This window comes from Cloeon dipterum, chromosome 2, assembly GCF_949628265.1.
Source record: "Cloeon dipterum chromosome 2, ieCloDipt1.1, whole genome shotgun sequence".
Taxonomy (NCBI): Eukaryota; Metazoa; Arthropoda; class Insecta; order Ephemeroptera; family Baetidae; genus Cloeon; species Cloeon dipterum.
The window spans coordinates 10,559,870-10,573,589 of NC_088787.1; the positions used below are offsets into that span (position 1 = coordinate 10,559,870).

General features: G+C 36.0%; 2 protein-coding genes across 6 annotated transcripts; both read left to right on the top strand.

Moving 5' to 3' along the window:
* Window positions 1-1,637: 1,637 nt before the first annotated feature.
* On the top strand, window positions 1,638-7,284 carry LOC135935721 (protein bric-a-brac 1-like). Of its 4 annotated transcripts, none has more exons than XM_065478263.1 (8): window positions 1,638-1,784; window positions 1,849-2,034; window positions 2,504-2,688; window positions 3,027-3,236; window positions 3,299-3,458; window positions 4,022-4,135; window positions 4,186-4,248; window positions 6,132-7,284. In XM_065478263.1, the coding sequence occupies exons 3-8, from the start codon at window positions 2,506-2,508 to the stop codon at window positions 6,500-6,502; spliced, it is 1,101 nt and encodes a 366-aa protein (XP_065334335.1). In that variant the 5' UTR covers window positions 1,638-1,784; window positions 1,849-2,034; window positions 2,504-2,505; the 3' UTR covers window positions 6,503-7,284. The 4 variants fall into 4 exon arrangements, with proteins under 4 accessions (XP_065334335.1, XP_065334333.1, XP_065334337.1 ...); XM_065478261.1 differs by lacking the exon at window positions 6,132-7,284 and adding an exon at window positions 4,371-5,240; XM_065478265.1 differs by lacking the exon at window positions 4,186-4,248 and having other exon boundaries at window positions 6,132-7,282.
* Window positions 7,285-8,261: 977 nt separating this feature from the next.
* Tsp97E (Tetraspanin 97E) lies at window positions 8,262-13,711 on the top strand. 2 transcript variants are annotated; one of them, XM_065478267.1, is made up of 7 exons: window positions 8,262-8,525; window positions 8,592-8,759; window positions 10,205-10,303; window positions 10,362-10,499; window positions 10,744-10,869; window positions 11,030-11,130; window positions 12,166-13,711. In XM_065478267.1, exons 1-6 carry the CDS (start codon window positions 8,466-8,468, stop codon window positions 11,102-11,104), a joined length of 666 nt encoding a protein of 221 aa, XP_065334339.1. In that variant the 5' UTR covers window positions 8,262-8,465; the 3' UTR covers window positions 11,105-11,130; window positions 12,166-13,711. The 2 variants fall into 2 exon arrangements, with proteins under 2 accessions (XP_065334339.1, XP_065334338.1); XM_065478266.1 differs by lacking the exon at window positions 11,030-11,130 and having other exon boundaries at window positions 8,265-8,525.
* Window positions 13,712-13,720: the final 9 nt, after the last annotated feature.

The following is a 13,720-nucleotide window of genomic DNA, read 5'->3' on the forward strand; positions in this document are numbered from 1 at the left end:
GGGAATCGCTGTTAGTAGAAGTACGCGTCAGGGTTGCTTTGTTAAATATGGAATGATATTGTGGCAGACGCTTTACAACGCAGCAGACCAGGTCAAGTCACGTCAATTTGCAAAAACCTGAAAACAATTTAAGACTTTTTAGGACTGATATATAATTATGCAGTTTTAAAAAGCAAAATTGATAAGGATAAGGGTTGACTTGTTTATATCGCTTTAAACAGTGATTGAAAAATTAGGAGTTAATAATGAGGAGCAATGAGCGCTTCCATAAATTAAGGCGGTTGACGAATTTAAAGAATTTTGATAATTTTCCATTCACCCTCTCATTTTTAATGCAGCGGCACAACTTGAAAAATTGCAAGTTCGACATTGAAATTCCCCATCATTTAAGAACGAAGAGAATTCTTAAAATTCTGATTTTGTGCTTTAAAAATTTATTTCGAATAAAAAACATATTTCCGTTCCGCAATGAAATCTGTCCATAACTTTAAAATATAGGGCAATATTTGATTGGTGGCTTGAAATGTTTGTCAGACAGGCTAAAAACAATGTCAGAAAAAGATTAAAACCAAACTGAAGGAAGTGAATAATAGGTTTTTGGTAACTACTACATCACAGCAAGCGCGTAAATTGCCATAAAAAAAACATTTCTGCCGTCGCATTTGGTTTTGAGCTTTGAGAGGCAGAGATACACATACCTATACTGGGAGCACGCGTTTCCTCTGGCACGGCAAACGTCCAACAATTACTCCACCGACTTTTTGCGCCTGGTATCATGCATTTTCAATTCCTGAACGGCATTCTAGATGCAGGACCTATATGCACGTACAGATTGAAGGAAAACACATTAATAATATTTGAGAGTGCTGTGCTGTGTGTGATCCAAATATAATGAAATAATTTTATCAAATGCTAATAAAGAATACAATGACTTTTTCTGACTCGATGAGAAAGAGAGGATTATTAAATTTATATAAGAGACGATTCATAATTTTAGGCAAATTTAAAAAAAAAAAATTGAAATCGTGAAGAATTACACTACTTGTCACTCAACTCCGCGAAGAATCTTGTTGGCGAAAAATTCCAGTTTTTCTATTTCAAACCACGCACTTAAGTTTTTCGAGTCTGATTTATTTTCATTTTCTCTTTTGTCACAACCTGCTTAATGTGGCTATTTAGTAGTAAAATTTAATTACATTATTCTTTGCTGCCTGAAATAAAATAAAAACATGTTCTTTTAAACTCATCCAAAATACGTAAAATAAAATATTTGAATTTGGCAAAGAAATCGTCCTTCTCTAAGGGATTAGACGAAGACATTTTTTTAAAAAAAATATATATTTGAAGGCAAAAATAAGAGCAGTAGTTGTTCCAATGAGCGTGAATGTAGATTACAAATTAACATCCGTGCATTGTGCAGTTTATAAACTACAATTGACGCCCATGATTATTTACTAATTTCGCAGAAAAAATGAATAAAAAAGTGACGGAAACTGTCGCGCCTTTTGAAGCAGTGCACACTGTGCCGAATTGCATTGCTCCAGAGCGGGTTGCGTTGAAACTCAAGGGGCAAAAGCTACAGCAATGTAGAAGATGGAAAGAGGCGTTGAGTGAGCGAGGAAAACCAGCAGGCCACTCCCCCTTCCCGATCTAGCACCAAGGAGTAAACATCTTCCTGATCATCCGATTCTAACGCCACAGCCACATTATCTCGGACATTTTCCCTCCTGAGTGCGGGCATAATCTGGACCCAACGAATTTTCTACCCCTTTATCGTTGCCAAGGTATGAAGTAGATTGTTCGAGAGGAATATTATGCATTATTAACTACTATCTATCTTCTGCGTAGGATTCATGACAGCTCGCTGCATAACTGCATAACATAAACACGATTGACGAGGCCGTCTGACTTGCCCTGAAACTTTTCGGATTTCATCAGATTTCATTTTATGTAATAGATTAACAAACAAGATTTCAACAACCCTTCCTATTTCTATTGGGAGATATAGAAATCGTCGCTCTTCTCTTTTTGCTGGTGCGAATAGTTTTAACTGAATACAAAATCTGATTATAACCATTTGGAGCCGAACAAATTATTTTTGTGAGGTAGATTGCTGGCACTTAGTTTTCTTTGAGAGGAAATTAATGTGCGTGCACTATAAGCAGGAGCTATATTTGAAATGGGAAAGCTGGTAACTTCATTTTGAGGGATTTGGAGTCATTTTTTACTGTTGAAAACACTGACCATGCGTACACTACACACATAAATTTTCAAGCTGATAAGATGTTGTGTACGCCAACACGCATTTTATTACTTCAAGTCTTTTTCATGGTTTATTGTAACTTTCTTTGGATTTTGGTTCACTTAGCAATGTGCTCACTCAGTTAGCTGCAGTTTAATTGAAATTGAAATTAAGTTTCTTAATTAAATTGTACAGATGGATGGATGGACCATTGTGCATGCCAGCTACAATTCAAAATTTCTAATTGTTGTTTTCTTTTAGAAATGGACAGTCAGGTGTACTCTCTAAAATGGAACAACTTCGTGCCGAATATCATGTCCTCTTTCCGGTCGCTGAGGAGAGACAGGGACCTGGTGGATGTCACCTTGAGCTGCGAGGGAAAGAGAATCTCGGTCCACAAAGTTATCCTGTCAGCTTGCAGCTCATACTTCAGGACTGTTCTAAAGGTTTGCCATTTTTGCCATCCATTATCATTGAAAGAAATCAAATTTATTAAATGCAAATTTCGACCAGAATCACGCTAAAATATAATATTTATTTTATCGTGTTTAAATAGAAATAAATTATTCTTTATTTGAAGTTAAAAATGGTCTATTTTTGCTTAATGATCATGAAGTAAAATTTAAAAATCAACAGTAATTTACGTCCAAGAAGATTTTTTCTCAGTTAATTATCAACTCATTGATTTAACTTTAGTTGTGTTATAAATTTTAATGGCTAGCTCTCTTGTTCCTATTTAAAATCGAATTTTGCTCTAAATTGCTCGGGAATGTGTGTGTTTCAGGAAAACCCTGCTCAACATCCGGTGATCATCTTTCGGAACGTTTCGTTTGATGATCTCCAGGCCATAATCGACTTCGTTTACAACGGTGAGGTGAGCGTGGAACAGAATCGGCTCACCGCTTTCCTACAAACAGCCGAACTGTTGGAAATCAAAGGATTGACCAACGAAAGCTGCAACTCTAAGACTGCCCAGAAGACTGAGCCTTACGAGGTGAGTTATTATTTATTTGGAATGTACAATTTTGGAGTTGAATAATTGGGTTTTATTTTTAGGCGGAAACATATCCTACTTGTAGTAAAGAGGAACCTGAAACTCCAGAGAAAGTTTTCCCTAAAGCACCCACTAAGAATTTAGAAAGGGTCAATGAGAGTCCTGCAAAAAAGAGGAAGCTCTCTGAAGTTGAAATAACACCTATTGAACCATTAGGCAGGGGTAATCTTTTAACTCTTCTTTCAAAATAGTATTTTTGCCTAGTCATTATAATTTACTAGCGTCACTCACAATAATGAAGATAGTTATTTATTTACATTGTTTTGTAAGATTTGTAAATTTCAAATGTTTTCAACAAAATTAACTTGAAGCAAGGCAGTTTTTTTTAACTGAAAAATCATCAGAATTGTGAAAAGTATAGCTTCAAATTTTGATTTTTAATTAAGGGATTGCTATTTTATTCCTTTGGAGCTGTGTAACTCACACTGTCAAATTAAAAATAAATCACCTCTGGTGATCTAAATTTTTAAGTCCTCGCTTCCTGTAAACATCCCAAGAGATTCCTTATTGAGTTAATTCTTAATTTTTTATCAACTACCATGTAATAATTTCTATACCTATAGTCCGTTCGCTGGGACGGGAATGGCTCAGAAATACCGGGAAATCCCTGTTTAAATTTAATACATAGTAATTTGTCAATTGTTAGCTCTGTATTCTTATCATTTCTTTTCTGGATAATTAATGTGGGGGCTTGAATTAAATTGATTCATTTGATCTTTTTATAGAAGAGGAAACGACCGCTGCACCTGTTGCGTTGGATGAAGCAGATCATGAGTTATCATATCGCTCTGTCAGTCCAGAATCTCAAGCAGTTCTGATTAGTGACGAAGAACTTGATGGTAAGTTGAAATATAAACAACTCGATACTGGGCTAAAATTAAAAAATAAGGTGATGGGGATCTAAGCATTGTGGCGGCAGCTGGGTCTGAAAGGATTGAGGACAATGGCATGGGTAAGACCCCTTTAACACAATACTTGTCTTTCTTTGTGGAAACGCTGCCCGCTTTATCATTAACCTTTCCCTTTTACCCTGGGCCAAAGCTAAATTTTGTGTTCTGTTGATTTCTTTTGCAGCGAATGAAAAAAGTGTGGCTGAAGCATACAATCGGAAAAGAAACACGCGGACAGTCATTGGCCAAAAATCATGTTGCAGTTTGTGCAATGAAAAATCATTCCCGGACATGCCCTCGTGCAAAGCACACTCCAGCCAGCACTTTTCCAGCGCCTTTGCCTGCAACATTTGCTTCAAAGTTTTCCCCTCTAAAGAACTACACAAAATGCACATGTCAAATTTGCACTCTGACCGATTCAAATGCAGCATTTGCTCCAGAGTTTTCCCCTCCAAAGAACTACACAAAAGTCACATGTCAAATTTCCACTCTGACCGATTCCAATGCAGCATTTGCTTTGAACTATTTGGCAGCATGTCCCGACTGAAGATTCACCATCTCAAAACCCACCTCAGGTGTCTCTAAAACCCGCATTTTTTCGGTAAAAAACCCACTGCGTTGCAAAAAATGCGCATATTTCCAAAACACTCATTTTTGTTAAAGATAAAAAATTCTTATGATGGATGACCAGAAATTGGGATTTTTACTGCCACTGGTTTCATCAAAAGACCAAACGTTATAACACTCATCGTAATTTTCCGAAATTTCTGAATTTTTGGTGCGAAATGTGACCTCTTTGGTGTTAAATTCGGAAAAATGTGGAAACCCCAAAACTGTATTTTTTTTTGCGCAAAAACCAGTGGTGTATTTTTGCGTGCTGCAAAATTGACGGGCCCTGCAATTAATGATGTGTTCCTATTTTCGTAAAAATCCTTACTTTTGTATGTGTTTTATGTGAATGAAGTCCTGAGTTCATTTTCCCTGCCTGAAATTCATGTTTTTCCTTTCATATTCATCCCAGCTCTTATTTTAAACTTGCTTCTACGGCTTTTTTTAACAAAATTTCCTTGCTTGCTACTTGTACAGTGCTTTTTGTTTATAAATTGAGTTTGAGGGAAATTTTTTCGAATTGTGTGATATCTGTGATCTTTGGCGCTTGGCAATTTTCGCAGCTGCAATTTTCTCTAATTTATCAATGTCTTATACGTTGTTTCATCAAACATTTAGAAACCCCGCAGTCATTGCTAACTAACGAGCAATTTTTTGTCATGTTTGGATGAACCACAAGTTGGATTTTTTTATAATGTTTTTCTTTTTTATCCTTTCAATCAAGTTAATTGTGTTTATATTTATATGTGATGTTAATAATCCAGTTTTATTCCCAACCAAGAGATAGTTACTACTAAATTTAATGAAAATCTGAGTTTTTTTAGAGCATATTCCAGGCCAACAAAACATTGTAAATTTTTAATAATTTTCAGGTTTGTTTGTTTCGCACCATACATCGAAATGAGCTTCGCTTTCCATCTCTGATAATAATGATTCCTAATTTCACGTGATTTTGCTCTAATAAAGATTGTCTAGTCCTTTCCACCTTAACAAGCTCAAATTGAGACATAGATCATTTACGTCCTTTACTCTGCAACCCAGAGCGTTCATGTTCGTTCCCGGGAAACATCCTGCCCACGCCAGAGAAGCAGAAAAGTATGCTGGTCGAGATGCAGCTTCGATATAACGACTTGCTGCGTTTTTCAAAATTTACAGCAGTTTTTTGACTGATTTCCCGTCTGAACTCAACTCAGAAAATCATCTGTGGCATTACTTTCGGCGTGTGTTAATGTACGACTTGATTTGTCGACGTTTAGATCGCTTTTGTGTTCTGTCTTTTGGTTACCATTATTGTGTTTGATTTATGGAAATAAATTAATTAATAAATAATCCACAGGTTCTCAGTTTCCGTCGCTCGTGGCACCGCACGACTTTAACATCTCAAATGAGTCACGCGTGACCTCGCATCCCTCAAACAAAGAATCGGCACCAACCCCCATCAAATGCACCGGAGGCTATCGTTGCAGCGAGTGTAATAAAGTGTTTTCCCGTCAGAACCACTGCAAATCGCATATTAAGGTGCATCTCGGTGAGACGGTTTGTCACCTGTGCGGCAAAACGTTTCCGTTCGTGTGGAACCTGAAGAGCCACTTGGAGTTCCACCAGGGCCTCACCAAGTGTGACATATGCAACAAGACTCTCGGGGATATTTACAGTTTGAATGCGCACAGAAAAAGACACTTCCGCGATTCAACTGAACCGATTTGAATTTTTTAGAGATCAGTTTGGTAAATCGTAGTGCGTATTACTTTAATCTTCACAGCATACTGTGCAGTGGAATAATAAGAAAACGTAATTTCTAAATAAATGCAGGCCTGCAGGGAAAGAACATGGTTCAGCCAACCTGTTTTAGCTTATTGGTCATAAGAATCGATTGTACAACATTAGTGCTGGTCTTTGGAGGTGAAAGATTGGAAATCGATTTTTTTTTAAATTTTAATAACTTTTGCATCAAATAATTTAGCTGATTCTCAAGTCAATCGGTAACGAGATTGTATATAATAAGGGAAAAAATGGAAATGAATTATGCATTGCCTGTTTTTTTCCTTTAGTAGAAAATTTGACAAATACACAAGAGACTTGTTAATTTTGGTGGATTTTCTAAGCTTAGTAAACGACACAGAGCCAACATTTATTTCCAGCCCAAATAGCGCAACAACAAACACGTAAATAGTATCCTTGTTGCGAGAAAAGGGCAACAGTAAATTTGACAATGAAAATTTGACTGTTGAGCGATGCGCAATTTCAGAGCTGCTACGAGGAATTAGACCATTTTGACCAAAAAACGAATAAAAAATCGAAATATACAGTCGAAAGTTTCAAATCTTTATTTTCTTCTTGCACAAGCTGTCAACAATTTCTCTTAAATATAAATTGAACCTAAAATATAGTTTTTCTGGGGCTTGATTAATTTTTTGTCATCGTAAACTGTTTGAGAATTTTGTAGAGGTCACGGGCAGAAAATCCAAAATAAATTAAGCTGTCAAATAATTCAAAAATGTTTTTGTATCTGAAAACAATAAGAATAGCTGGGAAAGATTTAAAATGATTGATTTTTGTGTTAGTCCAAGAAAATAGACTAAAACGTAAACTTCACAATCAGGAAACCTTTATCTTTTTTCCTGTTTCCATTGGTATTTTTGCTTTCAAACAAATTTTGATTAGATCTGAACAAAGCCTTTGTTGAGGTATGTGTCCATATTTTGCAAAATTTGTCTGGGATATTTTGAAATTTAAAAGTTTTGATTCAAATAATGAGAGGAATTTCGGGTCATTTTAACTGTCCTTAATATCCTTCATTAAATAATTTTAATTTCCCCGGCCTTTCGCATAACAACGAATCATTTTTACATATGAGATTTATTTTTTGTTATTTTAGGAAACCATTTTCAGGAAAGATCTTCATAGGAATAAAAAATGAGCAAAATTTGGATATATCTTCGGATTTATCAGCAATTGAAAAAGCAGAAAAATTTAGTCTAATAAAAAGTTTGTTTTTTAATTTAGGAATAATAAAAAAATCTGCATCGGACGATTTTTGAACTAAATGATTTCATTTAGTACCAGCAGTCTTCTCTTATTATGTATTTGGTTTATTCTGAGATATTTTGCAGAAACAGGTAAAAATACATTTTTCTTTAGCAAATTTTAAGCTTAAATAAATAGTAAAAAACAATGAAAATTTTTTTATTAGGGTGCTCTGTGAAATGCAACCAGCCGATTTTTTCTGTAATTAAAAATCAACATTTTATCAAAATAATTTGTTTTCTGAACAATATTTCCTGCTTTGTTTAGGATTTGGGTGATTTTGAATTCAGGATATTTTTTTTCGTTTCATGATTTCCGCTATGCGCGGCCTCGCGGGCCTCGCGCTAGGAAAATAAGGAAGGCATCGAGCAGTGGGAGGTGGGAGTGGGAGTGTGGTTCGCACATTCCGCGGCGCTGCAGTCGGCCGACGAGCTTGCTTAACCCTTTCGATCATATGGTGTATTGATCAGCAGACGGAGAGACTGATTCCGGATTTTTCTCCGGACGTGTGGCCGCGACCTTCGTTCGGACTGCGTCTCGCACCCAGCCGAAAAAAGAAAAACCGAGCCTGAGCCCGGCCGGGTTGACACGAACCTTCCTGAAATCGAATTCTCTGGACAAGCAGCGGAGCCCCGGATTAGTCATGTGCGGCGGATTCACTTGTTCCAGAAATGCCCTCACAGCCTTGAATATTATTTACATAGTAATGCAATAATGCACACTCTGCTTTCTCACCACTTGCTAATCACCTTTGTATCTGACTCGACAGGTTGTGGCCTTTGTGCTGATCAGCGTCGCCGTTTACGGCAGGGCCTCGTCCAAGGTTACGGACCTGCCGATTGTCGGCGGCATCATAGCATGCGGAGTCATCCTCTTCGTCGTGTCCATCGTGGGACTGGTCGGTGCCCTCAAGCACCACCAGGTCATGCTCTTTTTCGTATCCTTTTCTGGAAAAAAAATTATGCAACAAAGAGTTGAGTTACAGTCGATCGATTAATTTTGAACTTTGTTCCTCCTATTATATAATCTCAAAAGTGGAGGAAAAATTAATTGTAAATAAGATAGCACGACAGCAGGGCTGTAAAATGGGTCAAGTTGTGATCCTCTTTACTTAAAACCCTTCTAACGGATTATTTGTTTCTAATTAATTCCATTATATCAAAACGAGATAAACAAGAGAAGGCATAATATTTATCCGTGATTAAAATAGTTCCTGCATGTTCCAATGAGAGATTTAATAATGGTCTGAAATTTTTAAAATTTTGTTTGAGCGCCATCTTGATATTTTGATGTTAGGGGGGAATACAGAGATGTTAAAAATACCAAGTTTGCCTTAATAATTAAATTCACTTTTTCAGCAAAATCAGGGTGAAATCGAGAGAAACAGTCCTTTTGGTGGTCCCAAAAAATCTTGAATTGAAATGATGGTTGTAATATCATTATTTAAAGTCATCATTTTACAAATTTCTAATTTTAGTAATTTGAGTTCATTTTTTTTTTAATTTTGAACATCCCAAAGTACCAAGTTTTGGTAGTCAGGGTGGCGAAACTTTTAATTTTGAGGTACACAAGATAAAAGGTTGAAAAAAGGGCATTTTTAGTTCGGCCCAGTGAACATAGTGAGAAATCCGAAATTACATGATTTGTTGATTTTTAATCTTGGAAAATGCTGGAGGTTACTCCTGAGGTCAGAAAAGACCATCATGACCGACCAGGAAAGGGCTGGGAATCTCCCAGTGTTTTTTTTTTGTGGTTTTTACCAGTTTCCTGCGGCTTTTTTATCTTAATTTAACAAGCTCGAAATTCGCCCGTTTTGCCAATAAAACCTCTGTTAAAAACGGCATCTATAAATCTGGGGTTCACAACGTGGAGCATTTTAAAATGAGTTTTCCCCATTGAAATTATTATTTAAAACAAATTTTGTTAGATTAAATTTATATTCTTAATTTGCATGTCCATTGTCCAGCCACTTCATCGACGCCTGATAGGCTCTGTATTGGTTTGACCCAGTTTGACCTGTAAGGAATAAAAAAACAATTTGAACGGCAAAGTCAAGTGCTTTCAGAATATGTTCTATTTGACCCTTTAGACTACTTCAGGGTGCACGGGAAATATTTTGATGTACTCATAATCTTGTTCCTGACTGCCCTGATGGGCGTTTTGCTCCAAAACCTTGACAAAAAAGCGAGCATTTTTCAATTTTTTTTCGCGCCTAGAACAGAGTATGAAAAATAATATTAAATTGTTTTTTTTACAATTTTGGCGTCAAAATAAAAATATTTGTTATATCTGATTGACAAAATTGCTTTTGAATCTAAAAAATGTTCAAATTTTGCAGAAAAGTTTTATGAAATTAAAAAAATTCCTTAGCTTGTGAAATAGTACATGCTCATCCTTTTCATGCTGTTCATTGTCCAATTCGCCGTGGCCTGCGCCTGCCTGGCTGTCAACACTGATCAGCAGAAGCAGCTGGCGGAAACTGTAAGTTGTAAAAACTTCCTAATTTCTTTAGCTCATAGACAGACATTCATTTTATCAGGGCTGGAAGAGTGTTCCTGACTCAGTCAGGTCGGATGTGCAAGCGACCTTCACGTGCTGCGGATTTTACAACAGCAGCTCTCCGAATGCTGTCCCTGACTCACCTGGAAACCTCGGCCATCCTGCTTGCAATGTTAAGGTGCGTTTGCATTTGTTAACTTATTGCCTGCTTGATTTATTTTTTTAAATGAATTCTAGTAGAATATTTGTCTTAAAGAATTTTACTTCTGTTTTTAACATAATTATTTTCTTTGTCCTCGAATTTCACAAATTGTTTTGATCTATTTTCTCTCTAGCCAATGTCAAGGCTAGAAATATAAATTGTTGAGAAAATGAATGCAATTTTGTTTGTATGTTATATTAGCATGTTTTTCTTTGTGCAGGAAAACAAGTGCTGCGTGCACGACAAGTGCGATAATTGCCAGCCATGCTTTGGCAAAGTTGAGGCCAACATCAACAAAGCCTTCAAGACCTGCGGCACCATCGGCCTTGTTTTCAGTTTCACTGAGGTAGGAAGAGCATTTTTTCACTACTTGCAATATTTTCCTTAGCGTAATTTGGATGGAATGGGATTTTTCCGGACTGGTTTTTAACACACATGATTTTGTCGTTTGTGCATGTTTCATTGTAATTAACCTGTGGTGTGGTGCGTCTTGGGTTCGGTTGCAGTTCTTGGGTGTCTGGCTAACTGTCCGATATAGAAACCAAAAAGATCCTCGAGTCATCTCTAGTGCTTTTCTATAGTAGGAGAGGTGCGGGAGAAGTTGGAGGTAACATCTATAAATGGATCACTTTTTAAATCTTTAGAATGTTTTGATTTTTGTTGTGGCTTTCTTAATTTAAAAATGTCTAACGCTCTGCTTTAATTTTTACTTTTAAATTAAACGTATCAGATCAACTGCTCGAAATTTGATTTTGAAATTTAAATATGCGCTGCTAACAGGAACTAATTTTTAAATCTTTAATTCGCCAGTTTTATAAGCCCTTAAAGTTCGAAGCTGCCAACAGAAGGCGCCACCGTATATTTTCGTAATAAATTTCTTTTTAAGGCACTTCCGCTGCGATTACAGACTCAATCCTACTACTGTGCAATCTTTACTTTCTTTTGACGTGCTGAAAACCAAAATCTACTAAGCCAATCGCTGTAGAATCGTGAAAAACTATTGTTTGAATTGCAAAATCTTTTCCAACGATTCTTTGGCGATTGGTTGAACTGATTTTGGTTTTCAGCACGTCAAAAGAAAGCATATTAAGTGAAGAATGCACATTGGTAGGATTGAACCTGAAATCACAGCGAAAATGCCTTAAAATTAATTTTATTACGAAAATATACGGCGGTGCCATCTGTTGGCAGCTTTGTACTTTAAGGGCTTATAAAATTCGCATAATATTTCAAAATAGGAATTTAATTTGGATTTTTTGAAATTAAAACCAAGCGCTGGTTTGACGCAATGAGCACCTTTGGCCTTTAAAAAGCTCAGAGAGTTTCAATTACTAATTTAGAAATTTATTGCTATTTTTATTAATTTGTAATTTAGCTCACTTAATCTTGCATTAATTTTTTTACTATATTCTATCTTACTTCAAGTTCCAAATCAAATAGCTCTTGACGTTGAAGGCAAATTAAGCTTAAATTGTTTTCGCAGAAATTAAACAAATATCTGTTCGACTAAAGCAATTGTATAAATGAAAAAAAAATTAAATTGCAACTGGATAATCACTAACCCTGCCTTAATTATTTTTTCTTTTTGAAAATATTTCTTAAAAGGTTATATGATGCTGAAGAATTTGGCGTTGTTTTGCAGTTGGTGGCCATCTTCGTCGCGTGGCGATACAGAAACCAGAGTAGAGGCCGACTACTTGAGACTGCAAGCACTCCCATCTTCTCCCCATACAGGATGCACCACCGAACAGACTACGTAATGTGACACTCTCACTGATCTCGCCTTGCCACAATGCGCGCGTTTCCTCATTTTGCGGCAACTGAATTTGACAAAAAGAGTAAAAGAAAGACTATAATTTGAATAATCAACATGATGAGCTACTTAACCAGCGCTGGGTAGACTGCGTAGCGTATTACACGGTTAGTTTGTAGTAGTGCTACCATGTGATAATGTCTGTCTATTTTGTGTAGAGATAATTTGCTTTGTGTCATCATGGCGGACGAAACTGGCTCATTTTCTCTTTACTGTGAAAATCAAAAAAGCTTCAAGACCCGTTAGTTATTTTTTAACTGTAAGCTCGGATGCATAGGAAGGATTTACTAATTTCCAAAGATTTTGTTTAGTATGTTGTACTTCCTGCTTTCATCGTGCCAGTGAGGGTCCAAATTCTATACTGTTTAATTTTTATTTGCAACCAAACTCTAGTGCTCTCTTATTATTATAGCTTAGTAAGCATTACAAGGAGAATAAGTCTCTTAAATCCAGTGTATTTTTTTAATTACCTCTTTCCTCGATGTAAAGGAGCTTGAAAGGAGAAGTGCAAAAAATATTCCAACCTCTAAAAGCCTACTAACCAGTGTTTACAAGGACACTCGATGGAATTGGCGTTTTAATTTTTGGCGAAATTATTGAACTCGTGTAGTATCCAACTAGTTACGCCAGTTTTTATTCAACCGAGGTGATATTTTTAGGTTGACTCTTCCTGACATGATAAATCGTTTTTATTTTCCGGAAAGTCCCTAGATTTTAGAATTTCTTAGGGAAATGTATAAATAGCTCACGGTTCAAGACGATGTTTTCAAATATCCTGAGCTGACTACCAGGTCATGTAGTTCCATTTTTGTTATTAGGGAAAATACTTTTTTTATTTTACTGTTTTAAGTAACTTAATTTTTCCCGAAATTAAAATTACGCAAGAAAAACTGGAGATTCCATTACCTTCCAGAATATGTTAGGGATTTGGCTCTTCGGTAAGTCATTGTAAAAACTTACAGAACGGGGAAAATATTTTTAAATCAATTTTAGGCCATTTTCTAAAATAATTTATTGCTAAATTCGTTGAATTGAAATTGTTCCACCCCTGTACATGGCTCACATGAGGAAATTCTACACGAATTCAATGGTTATCCAAGAAGTAAACAAAAACCTTACTTAAATACAAAGTACAATGTGAGATTTTCAAATTCTAAAAATTTGATTGTATGTCAATTCGAATTCATTCCATTGTCTGCTGGTTAGTTTCAAATGGCATCGCTTATTTATAATACACACAATTCACATACAGTTTTAAAAAAGGATGTTGTAGATTAGCGCTGTGCTTGTACCAACTGATGGACATAACCCTATCTAAATGTGCAATCTACACATAAATAAATATAAATAAAGAGATATAATGATGTGTGCTAAATATACTGTC

Excerpts from the sequence above, each read along its gene's own strand:
- Tsp97E (XM_065478266.1), top strand. The coding sequence starts at position 8,466 with ATGTGCGGCGGATTCACTTGTTCCAGAAATGCCCTCACAGCCTTGAAT. Across the intron at positions 10,500-10,743 it reads ATCCTGCTTGCAATGTTAAG|GAAAACAAGTGCTGCGTGCA; the intron begins GTGCGTTTGCAT and ends TTCTTTGTGCAG. Across the intron at positions 10,870-12,165 it reads TTGTTTTCAGTTTCACTGAG|TTGGTGGCCATCTTCGTCGC; the intron begins GTAGGAAGAGCA and ends GTTGTTTTGCAG.
- LOC135935721 (XM_065478261.1), top strand. The coding sequence starts at position 2,506 with ATGGACAGTCAGGTGTACTCTCTAAAATGGAACAACTTCGTGCCGAAT. Across the intron at positions 3,459-4,021 it reads TATTGAACCATTAGGCAGGG|AAGAGGAAACGACCGCTGCA; the intron begins GTAATCTTTTAA and ends ATCTTTTTATAG. Across the intron at positions 4,136-4,185 it reads TAGTGACGAAGAACTTGATG|GTGATGGGGATCTAAGCATT; the intron begins GTAAGTTGAAAT and ends TTAAAAAATAAG.